The following is a 19,672-nucleotide window of genomic DNA, read 5'->3' as shown; positions in this document are numbered from 1 at the left end:
CTACCTGAAGCAGGATAGGAGGCATGAAAATAGATGGTTTGGCTTCCTAGGGAACTCGTTGGGGGTTATTGGATTGTTGGGGGCTGCAGTAAGTTTATCCAGTTCTAAAATAACAGTTTTGTTTAGAGAAAGTTATTCTCAAACACATATCCCTCAGTCCTGCCCTGGGAAATTATACTTTTTTATTCCTTTAGCAATTCACTATGTTCGAAGTATACTATTTTGGTGTTCATTTTCTTGTCAGATCCCCACCCCATGAAGCAAGCTGGACAAGTATTATTATCCCCATCCTACAGATGAGGAAGCTAAGGCTCAGAAAGATGAAGGGACTCCCAACAAGCTCACATGACAAATACGTAGGTCTTCTGATTCCTAATTCAGAGCTTTAACCATACCTGGTATCTACACAAACCTTGTGTCCTACTACGCACAAAGTAAAGGCCACAGATTTGGTGTTACCAGTTCTGAGTCCTTGGGGATCATCAGTGCCCTCTTTACACAGCAGATGTAATAATAACCTGTGTCATCTCACTCACAGGATTATGAAGGACAAATGAGACAATCTGGTAAAAGCACTTGGTAAATGCACCATCTAAGGGTTAGTTACCCCTCCCCTAACCCCTGCCATCTTGGCAGGTTCCCTGTCCTTCTATTAACTTAGGACTTCACTTTTACAAACTCAAAAATATTTGTCTCATAGCCTCTGATGGCATCATGCAAGTCTCTTGCAGAATTCAGCAGGTGGCCAGAGCAGTCAGCTAGCCATACTTTTGCACAACCTCAAACCAAAGTTCTCTCTCCCTATGTTGGAGATTCAAGGATGTGCTGCCAAAAGCTCCCCAGAGTGCTTTACCCTGAGCCCCAAGCAGTGACCATAGGACTGAGTCCAGCTGATGTGTTTAGGGGGGCTTTGCGGGGTGTGTGCATGGGGGAAGCTGGGCCTTCACAGTCATCACAGACCAGGCTCTTTGTCTTCTCCTTGGCAGAATCAGAACCTGAATTTGGCAAGTCCATCTGAGAGTGATCCATTCTCTGCAACCAAGTTCTGTCGGGATGACTCTGTGGTATCTAATGGCAATTTCATCTTTTTTTTTTAAAATAGGAATTCACAATTGCGTCTAGCCTCTATATAGGTGGGGGCCTCCGTCAGGAGGGCAAGTTGCAGTTGATAAAAGTTGTTGATAAAAGCAAAATCAGAGTAAAGAAAGTTGGAATAATTTAGGGAATATGTACGCTTTTAAAAAATGAAAATGCCTTATTGTTTTTCCAAAGTATAAACATTATACATATACATTATTAAAAAAACCCCAAAGCATTAAAAAAAAAAAAACCAGCAACGTGGCAAAGTATGCAAAAGAAAGAAAAAGCTGTATTGTTAATGTTTTGAGTATATCCCCCCAGACTTTTTCTTATAAAAATAGTGGCTCACAGTTTAGCTCCGCCTTCAACCCAGGGTGGGATCCTGGAGACCCGGGATCGAGTCCCACATAGGGCTCCCTGCATGGAGCCTGCTTCTCCCTCTGCCCGTGTCTCTGCCTCTCTGCCTCTCTCTCTCTCTCTCTCTCTCTCTCTCTCTCTCTCTCTATATATATATATATATATATATATATATATATATACACATATATATATATATCATGTATAAATAAATAAAAATAGTTACCGAAATAGAATTATACTGTATATCTATTTTGTGAGCTTTTTCACTTAGATATTGTTGGACATCTTTCTATGCCAGTAAATATATATCATCCTTTTAACCAGCCTTATAATAAAGGATATTTTTCTCAGCTGTGAGGTAGTCTTATGAACCCTCCTTCTCTGTTAAAGGCAGTATCATCTGGGCCTCTTCTCCTCTTTCAGGGATTCCTGATGCTGGGTGGTTCTGAGAAATGCACTGACCCGTTATTTCTGGCTAACACCAACTGGCAGCCAGAAAACACCACTGGCCAGCTGCACTTTCTCAGGCAAATTACTGTACTGTCCAGGGCCTCGGGCTTCTCTGTGTGTTAAACAAGAAGTTTGGATAACAATTTTCTGCGATTCTGTCAGCTCTGAAGTGACACATTAGCTTCTAGTTCATTTATCTCTGTGTTTGCCTTGGCACGGGATGATCCCAGCACACTGAATGAAAGGGGAGCCCTAGCTGTGCACCTGCACGACATACTTAAAGACCCCGAGGATGGGGGTCTTGAAGCTGGCAGGGCTGGGGAGGCACCAGGGTGGAGGGGCGGTTATGTCAGGGAAACAACTCTCCTGGTTTCCTTCCAACATGGAAGTGGGTGATGTCTACAAGAAGGCATGAAATTCACAGCATTGCAGTAAACACAGCCTCTGGGGCCTGTTAGTCCTTTCTGAGCACAAGTGTCTAAACTGCCAGATAACTGTGGTATTCATAAATACCGGAATTCATTTCCCATTTTAAAAGCTCTTTGGTCTATATTTCTTTTTTTAAAGATTTTTATTTCTTTATTTGAGGGAGAATGCATGAGTGGGGGGAGGGGTAGGGAGAGAGGGAGCAGCAGACTCCCCACAGAGCAGGGAGCCCAATGCAGGCCTCAATCCCAGGACCCTGGGGTCATGACCTGAGCCAAAGGCAAACTCTTAACTGATTGAGCCACCTATGTACCCTAGCCTGTATTTTCTCATCTAAGTCTCATTTCTGCCTTTTGGATGAGGAAATTGAGATTCAGCGAGTGTGATTTGCTGAAGACCAGTGGACAATTATTTGCAGAATGAAGATCCCACCCCACACTCAACCAGTGGATTGAGTCTCCACAGTCTCCACATTGGGTACACAGTCACATGATAGGTGCATGCCTCTGTGTAAGATACTCACGAAGACACACTCCTCCGTACCCACTCCACCACCACTAGGATCCAGGACAGCAAGCATTGCCCTTCCCTGGCTCCATCTACTCTTTTAACACATAGTTATGAGCATTATGCTAGGCACCAGTGGTAAAGTGGTGAACCAAGAGACATGGATCCCCATCTCACAGAGTTGACTCAGGGTCATGGAGAGTCTAGAATGAGGCAGGGATAGGGTGGATGTGAGGATGGTATATACAGTGTGATAAGAGCAGCACTGGACAGTACAGGGTAGGATGGAACACATAGGACAGGCACCCCACCCTTCCTCAGAGGGGTCAGGTAAGGCATCCTGGAGGATCCACTCTGTGACCCAAATGATGGAGTTAGCAAGACCCTTGGTAGCACTAAAGAGAGATAGGAGGTAGGGTGACTATTCTATACCAAGAGAGGAGCATATACAAACACTTGGGGGCATGAGGAGCTCGGTACTTTTGAGAAACTATGAAAAGTATCGTGTGGCCAGGGGTAATGCTCGGGTGGGATGCTGGTGTTTATTAAGGCTACAGAGAAGGCAGGTCTCTGAGTATGACAGCTGGTCAACCTTATTGGTGTTTATGGAACTGATGTTTGTCTTGAGGGCACTGGGAAGTCATTCAAGGATGTAGGGAGTGATACTGACGACAGGCTCTTAGCAGACTTTCTCTTTATCAATCCTACTAGAAGATATACTGTGTCTATAATTTTTGCCAAATTATGGATGCTCAACTTCGGGATACGTTTCCTTTTTTTAGGCTGCCACCTGTTTCATTGTTGTTCACCCACTTCTTGGGTCTCTGTGGCCTGTGCTAGGATGGCTCAGATGACCAGAGCTCTGTGTTCAAGATGCCATGGATATGGGGCATGGGGCAAAGAGCTTCTAACTATTCCCTATCCTCAGCCTCAGCCTTAACCCAGGGCCTGGACTCCAGCTGACAGATATGGATTGACCAGCCAACATCCCTAAGGAATACTGGAACACAAGTTTAAAGCATAACTAGAAGTATGTGGACTAAGCAAATTCAACCCTCATTATAAGCAAAGGGAAGCAGTATTAATATTCAATAAGTTAAGAGATAATAACAATTATCATTGAGATGATGCATGACTCCTACAACACATTCAATAAATACTAAATCAATTGATCAGTATTTAGATCATAAGAGAAATCTTATAGGAACATGTAAAAAGGAAAGAAACGGTTAAATAAATCAAGATATTTTATAAAAAGTATGTACATCATGCACAGAATATCTAGAGAAAGATTTCTAAGAAAATTAACACTAGTTACTTCTGGGATGAGGAACAGGGAGGATGAGGGCAGGGAAGGGAGGGAGATCTGTTTACTATGCCTTTCAGAGTCTTTTACATTTGGAAGCACAGAAATATGATACATGATTTAAGAAATAAAATTAACCTTAAAAACCCATCCATTCAGCAGAATCCCATGCAGTGATTAAAAAGAGTGAGATTGAGCTATAATTACAAAAATGGATAGTTCTCCAAGATCTACTGTTATTTAAAGCTGCATATTTCAAAACATATATATGTTGTCACTTCGTGGGACAGAAAACAAACTCATTCGATGTGTACATTTTTTTTAGCACATACAGAGAAAGTTCTCTGTGCTGTTCAATTCAATAACCATTGGCCACATGTGGCTAGGTACATTTAAATAAATTAAAATGTAAAGTTCAGTTCCTCAGTAGGGCTAGCCACATTCAGGTGCTAACAGCCGCGTGTGGCTAGTAGTTGCCAAATTGGACGGAATGGACAGAGCACGCTTCCCTCAGAAAGTTCTGCTGTACAGAACTGGTCCAGTTGATCCAGCCCAGACTGACACATGGGACTACAAGGATGTGAGAAGAGACCTTGTGCTTTATAAATCTCCATGTTGTCTTTTTTCTTTCTTTCTTTTTCTTTCTTTCTTTCTTTCTTTCTTTCTTTCTTTCTTTCTTTCTTTCTTTCTTTCTTCCTCCCTTCCTTCCTTCCTTCCTTCCTTCTTTCTTTTCCTTTTCTTTCTTTCTTTCTTTCTTTCTTTCTTTCTTTCTTTCTTCTCTTTCTCTCTCTCTCTCTTCTTTCTTTCTTTCTTTTTTTTTTTACAATTACTTTTATAATTTTATAAGAGAAGAGGATGGCTTGCACCTGTGGCAGGTGTTTATTCCTCATTAAAACCACATCCTGTATTTTTTTCATGACTCCACCAATTCCAATTAGGGGTCAAGGGATGGCACAGCATTGCCAGGGGAGCTATTCTCGAGGGAGGAAAGGCGACAACCGCTGTCCCGAATCGGAGCAAATGCACCTCCGGGAGGAGCACCTCAGGGCGGTGGCTGACCATCCAGCTAGTCTTGCTTCTTTCTGCTCCTCTGCTTTTCAGTCACAAGGGACAGGATCAGTTTGAGCGTCTGCCAGAGGGAAAAGCAGAGGCTGAAGTATTTTTAGTTCTTGGAGCTGTGGAATCTGGCAGAGGTCAGGCGGGCACTGGCCAGGGAGGCCCACCTCCAAGGGACCCCGAGGTCTCCTTGGAGATGGAGAGCTAGCAGAGTGGGGAGGACCCTGCTCTGAGATGGGGATGGCCATCCAATAGTGGAGTAGGACCGCGATGGGCCAAGCTCAAAATGCCGCCTGGGAGTAGAACTGACAAGAATGATGGATGTGATAACTGCTCCATGGTTTCTTAAACTGGAGGAATGACAAAGGTGAAGAGAAACTTGGAAGGAAAAGACGTGGGATGGAGGAGAAGTCTGGCCAGGAGGTAGGTGGGAAGGAACGTTATAAAATTTTTCAACTCAAATAAAACTTGGATTTGAAATATTAAACATCGCTCTGGTTATCATCCACCAGACAGAGAAAAGCAAAATTTCCCAAGATTATAAATAGATGGAATAAACTGAAACTCTGGGTTATAACTGCCTGGGGCATTTCATTTTTCCTCCACCTGGAGGAAGTTTATTCCTAGACCAGGGTCCAATGTTTTTCTTACTAGCAACAGGAGAAACAGCAAAAAGGACACAGAAGCTTTAAAGGTGGCTCAAGAGTCTTCCTTTATCAAACTGGAATTTAAACTGGTACATTTGTGTTCATCGCTCTTTTTTTCCTTTGGAAGATGTATAATGGTCATTTAATAATCCATTTGCTCTTATAAACCTATCCAAGCAGGTGGGTGGCTCATGCTTTACCCTTGTTCTCTTTGTCCTTCTTTTGAGAATGTTGATCCTGCCATATTGTTTTACACCCAATGCCTTTGCTTAGCTTCTCCCCTCTGTCTGGAATATCTTCCTTGCAGGAAGAGACCTCTCAGATTCCACTCATCTTAGAAGATCCAGCTTCTCTGAGTCAGAATTAATGTCATTCATCTCCCATTGTGGTTTGTGTGAGAATCAGTTGAGAATGCGCCCATCTCCTGCATGAGACTTGAGCTCCCACAGGGACAGACAATGCACATTCATTCCTGTGTCCCAGCTAACCCAGAGCCTGGTTTATGGTAAGTGCTTAACATGCTGATGTCCATCTCTTTCTCCCCTCCCATCATCACCTCCCTTCCCATTCCCTTCGTTCACTTTATTAATATCTATTAAGCCAATGTGCTGTGGGGAAAACAGATTGTGGTGGGTTGAGTAATGGCACTTCAAAGAAGTCCACATCCTTATTCTGGAACCTGTGAATGTTGCTCATATGTCTAGAAGGATTTTTGCAGATGTGATCAAGCTAAGGATCTCAGAACGAGGAGACTATCTTGAATTATCTGATGTAATCACAGGGTCTTTACAAGAAAAAGACCTTCTGATTTCTTAATCAGAAGATATGATGAGGGGCCGTGAACCAAGGAAGGAGGACAGCCTCTAGAAGCTGGAAAAGGCAAGAAAATGGATTCTCCCTGAGAGCCTCCAGAAAGGAACCAGTCCTGCAGACATCTAACACACAAGTAAATAGGGAACGACCCCAGTCTTCAAGGAGCAGATTTTTTTTTGTTTTGTTTTTTTTGCAAATTTTCTATCTACACAGGGAGGAGACAATTTAGGAAACTATGATGGGTGGCAGTAGAAGTAGAGAAGTAAAGGTCTACACTTCCCCACCCTGTTCACCTTCCTAGATAGGCTTCTGTGTACAAGCTTCCATCTTCAAATAAAGCACTGAGACGTGAATACAGACTCCATATTTGATTCAACCCATGAAGAGTGTAGTATGGATCCCTAAGCTCTACAGCATAAGATTCTGTCCATACAGCCTAAGATTGAGTCAGATCTATTGCATTCAGTCAACTGTCAAAATGCATTTGTGAAGCAAAGAAAGGCAGATGTGAAATAACCTATGGGCCTCACGATGTTCCATCACTGATGAAAACAGGCTCATTTTCCAGGTGTACAGCCCTCCTGAAATACAAATGGAAACTAGAAGACTGGATGGCTGTCCCTATGATTATAGCCTTTTACCATTAACTCTCCTTTTTTTTCCTTTCGATTTTGTTTTTAGGTTATTTTTTCTGATTACGAAAGAAATGTAAAATTTAGAAAGTTCGCCACAGTCCCACCCCCGAAATATTTATCAACAAATAAGTCTTAAGACTAGCATTTTTATGCATCCAACCAAAGAAGATAAATAATCGGATGTATATTAAAGATTTTTTTTTTTTAAAGAGGAAGACCCTAAGGATATACGGGAGCCTCGGAATAGTGTGTGTTCTCAGCTCCCTTAACTTCCATATCTGTAGCATTACTCAGGAACCACATTCTGAGTAATGAGGCTGAAACAGGGTAAGATTTCCAATCACCAAGGAAATAATAACCAGAGTCAACACTTAACGGAAGGTTTGCTTAATTTTTGCTTAATTTGGTCCTCATAATAACCCTGAGCAATAATATCATATAATCCCCACTTCACAGATGATGAAACAGAGAGATCTGGTAAGCTTGTCCAGGGTCACAAAGCTAGTTTGTGGGAGAGCTGAAATTTGAACCAAGGCAGATTATCAGCGAAAAAAGCCACATGCTAACCAACCACCTTGTCACACTGCTTCTCAGAGAAGAAGTTCATTGATATCACTAATCTGCACCTAGTAAAGCAGGAAAGCAAACAGAAGTTTTAAAATAAGGATTAAAACAAAAAGGCTTTATGAATGAAGACATCCCATTCCCATTAAAATTTTAAAAGATTTTTTCCAATTCAAATAGTAAAAATACATGTTTACTGTTGAAAATTTGAGCAATGTATAAAGTATAATGAAGAAAAATAAAAATCATATGGTTTCACTCAGCTGCTTCTTTCTGTGGGCTCAGGCAACGTTTCTGAAAGCGAGATCTGTAGACCAAAGATATCAGAAGCACCTGGGGTTCATCTTTAAACATGTGGATTCTGAGACCCCATCTGAGACCTACAAAAGCAGAATCTCTGAGGGACCGACCTCAGATGCTGCTATGCAGTGGCACTTGACAGCTCGCAGCCCCATAAACGATAGAACTCATTCAGTGAAGCCCCATGCTCTCCGGAGACCCGGATGCTACAGGACCTCGGCAAATGCCTACTGGAAATTCTTATTAGATGAACATTTGGTTTCAAGGAACCTGAAATGGAATTTAAGGAGTATTTCTAATACTCCTTATAGTGTACTCACAGTGAGCTAAATTTAATTAATATTTTTTGACTTTTGAAATTCAATTTTAAAAGTAAAAATTGCAGTTTTAGTCATTCTTATGCCCAGTAGAGTTTGAGTATCACTGCCCAAAGCTGAAAAAGAGAGGTCTAGAATCCTTTGAGACCCAGAATTCGAAACCCATGCCTCCCACTCCCCACCCTCCAAGGCCTACCCACTCCCCCCTTGCCTTTCTGAAACCAAATCGTCATTAGGGGCAGTAGAGGAAGGGGAAAACCATGTCCCATTTGAAAGTCAGACTTGGGGGGAGAAAAAACAGGTTACTCCATGAGTATATTTTCCCGACCTTCAGCTACAGGCTCTGTGCCCAGGGTCCAAACACCCCCGAAGGGCCCCCAAGCAGCGTTTGCATCCTCAATTCTGATTCCCATTCGGGAGCCCCGCCTCTAGCTTTGCTTTTCCATCAGGCAAAATGGCTCCTCTCCATTAACATCAGGCCCATGTTCTAGCTATTAGCCAAACAAAAGATTTTCCAAATATGGACCCAAAAAAACCATGTGCACTTTAAAGGCCACAATAAGCTTAAATAGCTAAAACATATTAAAAAAAAAAAGAAAGCCAACAATTGACGCCAAAAGCATGAGTACTTAAGGAGCAGAACAGCAAGACAAAAGCCAGAAAGAGGAACAAAAATATGCATTGTAGGGGAGGGGCAAGCAGGGAGGTGTAGATTTATATGGAAGAGCTGACATCATTGTTTCCCAATAATACTCTGCATGCAGGAAACAGATGGGAAAGAAGTGGTGGAAGGGACTACTTATGGTAACAGGGCATGCTCTCTGTTTAGAAGCCTGCCATTTGGAACCTAAACGTTTTACTTTGAAAAACTGGGATGAGAACTCCATTGCCAGAAGTTTTATTAAAGCCTGGCTAACTGCTGCTGAACTTATCACCTTGGCGACGCATGGTAAAATGGAGCTCTGCGTATCAGACCCGGATTGACTGCCAGCTGACCCGTTTTGAGTCCAGAGGACACAGAGCTGTGGGATGGGGATTGCGTGTGGGACAGTCCCACTTTCAAGCCCTGGTTCTTCTACTTCCCGGCTGGGTGACATTAGGCAAGCTACTTAACCTCTCTGAGTCAGTCTTCATCTAAAAAATGGGCGACAAAACAGAACTTTCCACACCATGGGGCGAGGCCGCATGGTTGCACATTGATGCCCTCCTGCTAGATTTAATCATAATTAGAATGGTCAGCTAACATCACAAAAAAGAGTTTTCTCTTTTAACAGACTCCCTCACTGAACCAGTTGCCACTCTTGTAATGATCAGCTACCCTGCTTCCTCCTGAGGGTCCCTTCAGATCTCCTGAGGGTCCCTTCAGATCTCCTGCCACTGAAGACAGCTTCTGTCTCCCCAATCACGGCCCCCCATGCCCCAAGCCTGGCCACCCTAAGTCTCAACTCCCTTTCCCAGAACTTAATGTCTCCTCCCTCAGGGTGCCAGAAGTCATGACCAATACAAGTCTCAGGCAAAACCATGTCATTTCCTGTCTGTAGACACCAAGCATCCCATCTCCCATCTATCATTTTTATTGATTTTCCCCCCTGACAGACAACCCACTCCAAGGGCTCTCTTTCACTCAGCCGCCTCGCATGTAGACATCCTCTGGAGCCCTCATTTCGTTCTCTGTACTTCTATTAGCAACCTTCCCCTCTCGCGACCCCACAAGGCTGAGAGCAACTTGAGAGCATCTTTGTAAATCCAAGAGTGTCTTGCACAGTTCAGCCCCCTTAAATACTTGTTGCATTGAATTGAAAACCCCATATGAGATGGTTTCTGAATAAAAACATGAAAAAAAGCCAGGGAAAGAAATATGCATAATTACACAAATTAGCTCAGATGCCTGTCACGAAAGCTATAGATTTATTTATAGTTTGCCAGATTCCTACTTTATATATCAAATGTGGTGTCTGTAACAGTAAGGGATGGTATATGTTGCTGGGGGGGGTGACATTCATCCCTCTCTCCCTGGGGGAGGTGGGGAGGGGGCCCCAAAGGCATTCTGGGGCAGCATCAGGCCATGGGCGTGGTACCAGGGCCTGGTATGCATCAGCCAAGCTTGAACTAGAACAAAGAGTGCCTGAGACTCTATCCCAGAAACTCAGTTGGTTCTGGGGCCCCACCAAGAATGTGGTTCATACCAAGGAGTAACTGGTGAGGCACTAGGAAAAGGCAGTGTTTCTGGGGCATCCTGTGCGAAGTCTGGGTCAGCTTCTATCTTGGAGGAGCCATAAGCCCCCCTGGGGAACCTTAAACAATCTTGGATCCCTGATGCTGCAGCCCATCAGCAGTCTCCTGTCCCGAGCTTCCTAGAAGGGCTCTAGCACTGACTTCCCGAGGAGGAAACAGGGTCAATCAATCAAGTGCTCTGTGTTGGCCACAGGGCTCACCCTGAGAGGCCCGGTGCACTTCCAAATCTGCGAGAGCTGCTGAATGCGTCGGCCTCCAGCAGAGCCCACCGCTGACTTGCCAGTTAGAAAATAGAATAATGAGGGGAATGGAGATCAAACTGGGTGGCTCTTGACGCTAAGGCAAAGGGCGTTCCACAGGGAAAGGAGGATTGTGGCTGCAGTGGGCAGGGAGGGGCCTGGAAGGAAAAGGTGGGGTCTGGTTGGTCTTGAAAGCTGGTAGGTCTAGAATAGATGTGTGTGCAAAGCACCTTGCAGAGGGTAAAGTGCCATGCAGATGTCCAGATGTAATGGCTGTAGATGTCCATAATAATATTATTATTATTAATGATGTAATGGCTGGGGGGAGAGCTAAGCAAAGAGAGAAAAAGCTATTTTTTTTTTGTAGGGTTATGGGTTTTGTTTTGACAAAAGTGTGTGTAAATGCCAAATTATAAAATGTGCTATTCTGGGGCATTGTGTTTGTGCCTAGAATGGTGGCCTTGGGAATCAGGTAGATCTGGATTTAAAATTTTTTTTTTAATTTTTTATTTATTTATGATAGTCACAGAGAGAGAGAGAGAGGCAGAGACACAGGCGGAGGGAGAAGCAGGCTCCATGCACCGGGAGCCTGATGTGGGATTCGATCCCGGGTCTCCAGGATCGCGCCCTGGGCCAAAGGCAGGCGCCAAACCACTGCGCCACCCAGGGATCCCCTAGATCTGGATTTAAATCCTGACTTTTGGGCACCTGGGTGGCTCAGTGGTTGAGCATCTGCCTCTGGCTCAGGTTGCGATCCCTGATCCCAGGGTCCTGGGAACGAGTCCCACATTGGGCTCCCTGCAAGGAGCCTGCTTCTCCCTCTGCCTATGTCTCTGCCTCTCTCTGTGTGTCTCTCGTGAATAAATAAATAAAATATTTAAAAAATAAATAAAAATAAATCCTGCCTTTCCTATCTCTATAATCGTTGTAAGATAATTATCCTCTTTCATCTAGTTTCTTCCTCTATAAAATGGGGATTTAAAAAAACCCTGATTCTTACAGATGTCAAAAAATATTATGTTGTATGTATAAAGTGACGGGCACAGTGTAAGCAATCAATGCATGCAGTAACTCTAACTACTAACAAAAATAACAAGCAGGTCTGATTTGTGGTTTGGCCTTCTTTTCTGGGTCCCTTCTCTCTTTCCAAGAGGACTTCTTTTTCTCCTTCATCCTTTAGCCATCTAGCAGCATCATGTTCTCATCTTTCTCCATCAAAAGTTACTCTCAGAAAAAAACCTAATACCAGTATCTGCTCTTCTCTGAATTGCAGTGAGCATCTTTCCTCTGGGTGCTCTTTATTTTAAGCCTTCGCTAAAACTGCACCCTGGGGGGAGGGTTAGAAGGACAGGCCCTAGACTCCTGAAGCTTTCTCAGGCTGTGGTCCCACCTCAATAAAGACTTGAGGCCAGCCTTTTGAGGGAGGAACATCAAGACCAATTAAACTCAAGCGTGGCATTGGTACCACGCTTCGAAATAGCTCAGAAAATAGGGTGGGACATGCACCCATAAGCAAAAAGAAAAGTCATTTGAAGGGAGGGATGAGTGGGAAAAAGCTACAACTCAAGGCAAGTCATGAGTGAAAAACAAAACCATAAAAAAAACAAGTAGCTCCAAGTTCCCGGGCCCCAAAACCGGTGTGAAGGAACCACAGAGAGGACAGTGGAGTTCTGAGACCCAGAGGCCAGTGGGGGTGGACAGCTCAGCTTGATCAGTCTGTTCTGGAGGAAATGAGCACCAGGTCGCCCCAATTAGAAGGGTCTGTTACTACTTCGTTCCAAAAATATTTAGTTCCAACATCTAATGGAAAAAGAGCGAAGTGGGGGGGGGGGTGGGCGTGCATTTCTTATCCTCAGATTAAGTCCTGGACCTTTCAGCCCACCTGCTCCTCCCACCCACTGCTGCCCAGCCACTCGCACAGCCACCAAATCCCAGCGAGGTGATTCCCGGGAACAAACACTCCCCAGCAAGTGTTCCAGAGCAGCCTAGGTCAATCAGCTTCTGGAATTCAGAAACTGTTCTCCCCTCCTTCCCACTCCCACAGAAAAGTTTTCCAGCTAGCCTACAGATGCCTGCTGGATGGGGGGTGGGGGTGGGGTGGGGTAAAGAGGATGCAGCAAAAGCTACAGCTCCAATGACACTGGAGAGCTTCTCCAGTCTATGGAAAAATGTCTTCCTGCTTTCATCGTGTTTCCCTCTGCCCCAGCATTAGGCCAGGCCTGCTCCCTCCTCCTCCAGCAGATGGTTCACTTGACTCCAGGGAATGTCTGGGGTGACAGGTCTGCAGTGCCAACGCCTGAGCCTCCTGAGGCTGGAAGGCATCTGGGTGGCCTCTAGCGGGGGTGGGCAGGGGAAGTGGAAGGGCGAGGCCAGGCCTGCGGTCAAGGGGCTGTTGCCATAGGTCTGGACAGGGGCAGGAGGGAGGGGTGCGGGGAGATGAAGTAGCTGTTTCTATTCTCTGTGTGGGTTTTTGGCCACATCCAGACTATACAGATTAAGATTCAGGCAGGCTTTGTGTTATCAGTCGGTTAAACCTTAAGGTTTAAGGCCTTAATTCTCCTCTTTTGGTTCTTTCTGTTCAATTCTGGGACCCAGCGATGGGGATGCCCCTCTAAACCCAAGCCGATGACGTTGCTGTCCTGTCCACACAAGCTCTGCTTCCTGGATCTGATTTCTCTTTCAGTTCCCTTTGGGTTTAGGAGTAGCTGGGGCTCTTTCCCAGATCTTTCTGAGGGCCCTTTTGACTCAAATTGACATTTTGCTCTTGCACTCCCGGGTGGCTCTGGGAAATCCCTGCATAAATGGCCTCTTCATTCAGTGGGGCAATCAATCTGCTTCCCATCCCCCTTCACGACTGATTAACCCATCCGACCATATCATTTACTTATTTCATTGTGGCCCTCGCTCATTCAGTCATGGATGGTAGGTGGTTATACTAGGGCAAGTCTAGGGTTTTATAATAATAATAGCTACATTTGTGGCTTTCCATAGGCATGTCCTTTGCCAAGTGCTTTGCCTGTATGAACTCATTTATCTTCCTGTCAGTCTTCTTACTGCCATTTCACAGATGAGGAAACTGAGGCTCAGAAGAGGTAAGTCACTTACACCAGGGTTGGGAACAGGCAAAGCTGGCATTCAATGCCAAACAGTAAGCTTCCAGAACTGTCAATGGGAGTCCCCAGCAGGGGCACCTGACTTGGGAGGTCAGGGAAGGTTTCCAGAAGCAGCTGAGACCTAAAGAATGAAGAATGAGGTAGGGAAGGTGTGATAAGGATGTGCCAGGCAAGATGCTGGGGAGGAAAAAAAGGAAGCCAAAGCGAGTACCTGCCCTGATTCTCCAGGCAGTGTTAAATCCTGCTTTGGACAGAAATATACTCACCTTCCTTGCTAAGACTTTGTTCCTATTTCTGTTTATCTTATCTGTTTAATTGTAGATAGTAGCGTTTACATGTTCTCTTCAGTTATGACAGCTAGTTTCAAAGCTTTGTTGAGGCCTCAGTTTCTGAAAGTTTGTTCACATCCCTTAGACTATACATTTCTCGAGTCTGGGGTGCATGTGTCTTTCTCTCCCACTGTACCTCAATACTTACTTGTTATTAAAAAAAAAAACCAAACTGAGAGAATGACTTAGCTCAGAAATTATACTTTTAATTTCTACCTTTCTACCTTTCAATCTGATAAGAACTACAAAAAAATCTTCAGTAATAAAAGGCTCATAGTTCTTTTCAGACATTCAGAGGATGCATTGTGAATCATTAAGTTTCCTTATCCAGGGGGAAAATGTTCTGTAAAACCTTACAGTGCAAATGGTGGTTCCCAAATCTGCCTACATATCGGAATCATCTAGGAAGCTTTTAGAACATACCCATGCCTGCCTGGGCACCAAGAGATTCTGATTGAATTGTTTAATTGAGATGGGATCTGGGCAGCACCTTGCATCACCCCCCCCCCCCGCTTTTTTTAAAGCTCCTCAGGTGATTCTAACATGCCACCATCATGGCAAACCCCTGGGTCAGACAATATCCCCTTTTCTCAGGGATCAAATAAAACGACAGATTGTTTGGCAGGGTGAGAAAGTCCTCTCAGCCTTCGTTGTGAAGACAGATGACACAAATGGAGGCAGGAGACAGCTTTTCCCACAACATTCTCCTACTGGTCCCTTGACTCCTGGCCCCAGCATTTCCAAACCCTGTGGGAAGACCCTGGGCACTTGGTTGAGAATGGAGAGGTTAAAAAAAATGCTTATGGATGCACTCTGACCTCACAGGGCTTCACCTGCAGCCTTCCAAGCACAAGTGACAAAACGATGGGATTTTCATTACCTAGCTGCAAGCAATGACCTTCGTATTCAGTGGTCAAAAAGAAGACCACAGAACTGTACTATTTTCCGCATATCAGCAAGGAAGCGATGCTCTTTTCCCTCTACTCCAGGCAGGAAGATAAAGTCATCTGGTTCCCGGGAGAGATTGAGGGTTGGGGTGGCAGTCATGGTGCTGGCCAAGTTGGCCAGGAGCAACTTTGTGCCATTCTTGAGTGTTCTTACCGGGCTGGAGGCAAGTGGTCAAGGAAGCAAAAAGGTGGAAACTGGCCCTTTATGTCAGGCCTGTGTAAAGCTGGAGATGATCAACAGCAGGATCTGAACTTGGCATCTGTGTGGATGCCATAGAAACTGTATACGTGTGTGTGTGCTCACACCTGTGCATGCATACGTTTCTGTGAGAAGCGGTTTCTGGTTTTCATCAGCTTCCTAAAGATTAAGGATGGTACTTGGCCCTGAGCAGCTCCTGCTCTGAGGTGGACACATATTTGTCCCCCCCACACCCCTGTCCTGGCAGATTTATCCAGCTGAAGGTAGCAGGGCTGGCCATAGCAAATTACCGAAGTGGACGGCATTCACTCTTTACAAGAGGCCTCAGGGGTGTAGCTTCCCCATTTTCAGATGGCCTGAGCACAGTTAATGGTCACCAGCTTTGTCTTCCTCCCCAGCTTGGGGCTTTCCCTCCCTGTCTGAGCAAAAGGGCTCTCTTGGCTTCCTTATATCTCTGTCTTCTTCTACCCTTGTGCTCCCAGACCTGAACCCATTTTTCTCTGTCTGCAGGATCATCACCTTACCCTTGACCCCAAAGTTCAGTAATCACCGTGTCAGTCTTGTGGGCCCTCTCCAGGCTTCTGGTTTCTAGTTACTATGCTGACTTGTCACCGTCAGGACTCTGGGTTGAACTTCCAAGGTGATGGGCAAAGGGGCAGTGCCCAGGTCAGCCTTTCCCCCCCCAGGGAGCAGAGTTCCAGGCCTTGTCTACTAACCAATACATGTATCAGAAAGTCAGTGAGGAAAACACATAGTTTTAAAGAAAAACATTAGCACTTAGCTTACTGATGCTACACTACAGGAAAAATAAGACGCAACTATATAACTAGTTATAGATGCGGCAAAAAAAATCCTAATTACTCTCATTTATATAAGCTGTTTATTATGCATGCCCAATTCTCATGTGGCACAAGAATGGTGTCTAGATCATTAAGTGGGTCAGTTTCCTTTTGTTTCAAAGCTAAACTGTATTCAGGTATGTCAGACTTGAAAGCTTGCCGATCCTGTGACAGGGCTGTCTGCTTTCAATTTAGGAAAAAAAAAATCATTAGAGGAGAATGTTGGCCTAGATGAGGAAGCTAGGGAGGGGAGAGGAGCCTTGTAGGTCAGGTCCCTCCGCATCCTCCATGATTTACTGTATGAACTTGGGCAGGTCAATTTACCTGCCTGGGCTTCCTTGCCTTCCCTGCGCCCTTTCTGCCCCCCTCACTCCAACACCAAGTCTGGGAGCACCATGTACTGGTTTTCAATTTTTTTTCTTTAAGCAGGAGGCCCCTTCCTTTTTTTTTTTTTTTTCAAATAAAACCTGTATAGAAACCCAAAATATAAAGCAGGTGAAAGAAGAGCTGCCGAAGGCTGCCTTTGAGGTGTCTTCACCAAATGCTGAGATTCCTCGCTCATCCTATGATTCTGACATTGCAAGAATGGGGCAGGACTGGCAAGCAACCCCATGCAACTCTCACGCTTGAAGGGGAGCCCAGAATAACACCCACATGGTGGACGGGGGCATCCCAGGAGCATTTGTAGTGAACCTGGACTTAAACCTGGAATTCCGCATAGAAACAGGTGGAGGGAAGCATGTCATGCTGAACTTCTGAGGGTAGTGGGTAAGACGCACGCTCGGAGTTCTAACACCTTCAAAAAAGTTCACGCCGCTTTCATTTGAAATTGCCGTCTCCCAGGTTATTGGAGAGGATGAAATGAGTTGACTGTTATGCCTTGGTTTCAAAAGAGGCAGTTTTGAAAACTGTGGTCCCCCAAGCTCTAAGATACTAAACCATTTGTCCTAATGACACAGCAGACGCTGAAGTCTGGAATACCGCAGGAATATCACACCACTGCAAATTACTAGGTGGTGCTGAGTCTTTAAAAAACAAAGCAAAACACAGAATTGAAACAAAACCATGGCACTGTTTTTTGAGATGCATGCTTGATATGAGCTAATCAAATGGTTTTTGAGAGGGTTTTCCTGGAGGCAGAATTATCCTGCACAGTTAAACAGTCCTCCAGTTTCCTCCTTTGTTATAGCTATGGGTAAATACAAGGCCTATATAGTGGACTATTTTCTCTCTCACTTCTGTTCCTGAAGACAAGGCCTTTTTGTCACGGGTATTCTCAAGACCAGTCAACCTTACAAAAGGAGTCATTTTCTGCTCAATTTCCCCAACCTTCCTATGATGAAAAACTTGTAACTTCAAATGCTGTTCTTGTATTCTAGATTGTTTTCTTTCCCTCTCCCCCAACAAATGTTTAAATTGTCTCTACTCTGCAGGATCACCCCCTGCCCGGCTTTTTTTTTTTTTTTTCTTTTTTCTTTTTCTTTTTCCTGAATCCAATCTGACCTTGCAAGCAGAGAGAGGTGGCTCTCCTCTTCTTTTCCACACCCTAAACTATTTTAAAATCCAGGCCCTCTGACCTTTTTACAACACTCTTCTTGTCTGACACACCAAATGCTAATCCGAGAGCCGAGAGGGGGTAAAGGGTCTGGCGGGGGGCGGGGGGGGGCGGTTGGGGAGGGGAGGGAGGGAGGTACCATATATCTGGCATCAGTTCAGAAATTCAGAAAATGTTTGTGCAACCACTCCCCCGGCCAGGATCCACCGCACCCCCTGCCTTCCAGCGCATTAATAAAAAAAGATGTGAGCGGATGAAACCGGAGAGCCCAGGAAGGACACCCAAGGCGGTCAGACTGCGCCCGGGCGGCGGGGGTGGGGGGAGCCCTCCGATCACCACCGTCCCACACGCCCAGCCCGCATCCCTCCCCTCCCGACTTCCAAACTTGGAGATGAGGACCTCGGGCGCTTCCAGCCCCAGCCCGCGGACGGCCGGTGGGAGCAGGAGCTGCAGCTCCTGTGGTGTGGCCGGTGTGGACCCGCGGAGGGGCCGCGCCGGGCACCTCGGCCATCCCGCATGTCCTTTAAACAGAGAGGGAAGAAAGTGCACGGAGCCCCAGGCCTCGCAGGCGTGAACTTGCGGAGTGAGCCTCACACGCCCCGCAAGGGTCCGCGTCTCCCCCAAACGAAAAGCAAAGCGGGTTTGGGCAGTGGGGAGGGGGGTGCGCAAGGCACCGGGGCGCCTCACCATCCTGTCCTGAGCTCTCCAGATGCTCCGTCAGGTCACAGCCAAAGGCTCCGGCGGCGGCTCCCTTCCGTTTCAGCTTCTGCTTGGCACCCTTGTTCTTCATGAGTTAGTCCCGCCGAGTGGCCTCCGGCTCCCCTCCCGAGGGCTCGGCGCCGCGCCCAGGCCGGTGTCCGGGGTCGGGGGCGGGGGCGGGGCGGGGCGGGGGCGCACCTGGCCGCGGCAGCCCCGGGGGGCGGGCGGGGGTCTCCTCCGCGCGGCTCCCGGGCGGCGGCCGCGCCCTCACACGGCTCGGGGCGCGCGCGGAGCCAGCATCCCGGCCCCTCGGCCGCCCGCCCTCGCGCCGTCCCCTTTTCCTGTCTTGCAAGCCCGAGGCTCATCCAGCTCAGGAAACGCTGGAAGGAAGTCAGCCGGGGAGGGGGCGGGGGTGGAAAGTTTTGGCAGCTCGGCGCTGCGCGTGTAGGGGCCGGAGGAAGTAGGTGGGTGGGTGCAGGAGTCGGGGCGGGCGCGGGCGCGGGGGCGGGGGGCCCGGGGCTCCGGCCCCCGAGCCCTCCGCGCCGCCCCGGGGCTCCGGCCCGCAGCCCGGCCGCCGCTCCCTGCCCCGCGACCCGCACCCCGACCCGCACCCGACCCGCACGCGACCCGGCCTCCTGGACCCGGGCTGCCAGGTGGGCCCCTGGCCGCCCCGCCCGGGCTGCCCCCGCCGCCGGCCCCCCACGCCCTGCGCGTCGGTGCCCGCTCCGCCCGCACCCACACCTGACGGCGGAGACAAAGGCAGGGCCCCCGCCCGGCGACCTGCTGGCCCGCGGGCTTCCGCCGGCGCCCGCAGCCGCCCCCCCTGCGCCCAGGTGCCCCCCACCCAGGTAGCCCCCGGCCGCTCCCAGCGGCCTCCCCTGCGCCCAGGTGCCCCCCATCCAGGTAGTACCCCCCACTCCCAGCGGCCTCCCCTGCGCCCAGGTGCCCTCCACCCAGGTAGCCTCCGGCCACTCCCAGCAGCCTCCCCTGCGCCCAGGCGCACCCACCCAGGTAGTCCCCCTCCAATCCCAGCGGCCTCCCCTGCGCCAAGGTGCC

At 47.1% G+C, this 19,672-nt stretch overlaps 2 protein-coding genes across 2 annotated transcripts in view; one reads left to right on the top strand and one right to left on the bottom strand.

The window, feature by feature from the left end:
• ARHGAP31 (Rho GTPase activating protein 31) overlaps positions 1–18,824 on the bottom strand; it is a 115,955-nt gene extending 97,131 nt beyond the window's left edge. Inside the window, exon 1 of the mRNA XM_025990110.2 lies at positions 18,605–18,824. Coding sequence (XP_025845895.1) covers positions 18,605–18,707 — 103 coding nt within the window. The 5' untranslated portion in view covers positions 18,708–18,824. The remainder of the gene's footprint in view (positions 1–18,604) is intronic.
• The window catches only part of B4GALT4 (beta-1,4-galactosyltransferase 4), a 62,789-nt gene continuing 61,193 nt past the window's right edge, over positions 18,077–19,672 (top strand). Inside the window, exon 1 of the mRNA XM_072724154.1 lies at positions 18,077–18,206. The gene's annotated coding sequence lies outside the window, so the exon portion shown is untranslated. The remainder of the gene's footprint in view (positions 18,207–19,672) is intronic.

The sequence above is a fragment of the Vulpes vulpes genome, chromosome 1, assembly GCF_048418805.1.
Source record: "Vulpes vulpes isolate BD-2025 chromosome 1, VulVul3, whole genome shotgun sequence".
Taxonomy (NCBI): Eukaryota; Metazoa; Chordata; class Mammalia; order Carnivora; family Canidae; genus Vulpes; species Vulpes vulpes.
This window is presented reverse-complemented; position numbering and strand designations above follow the sequence as displayed.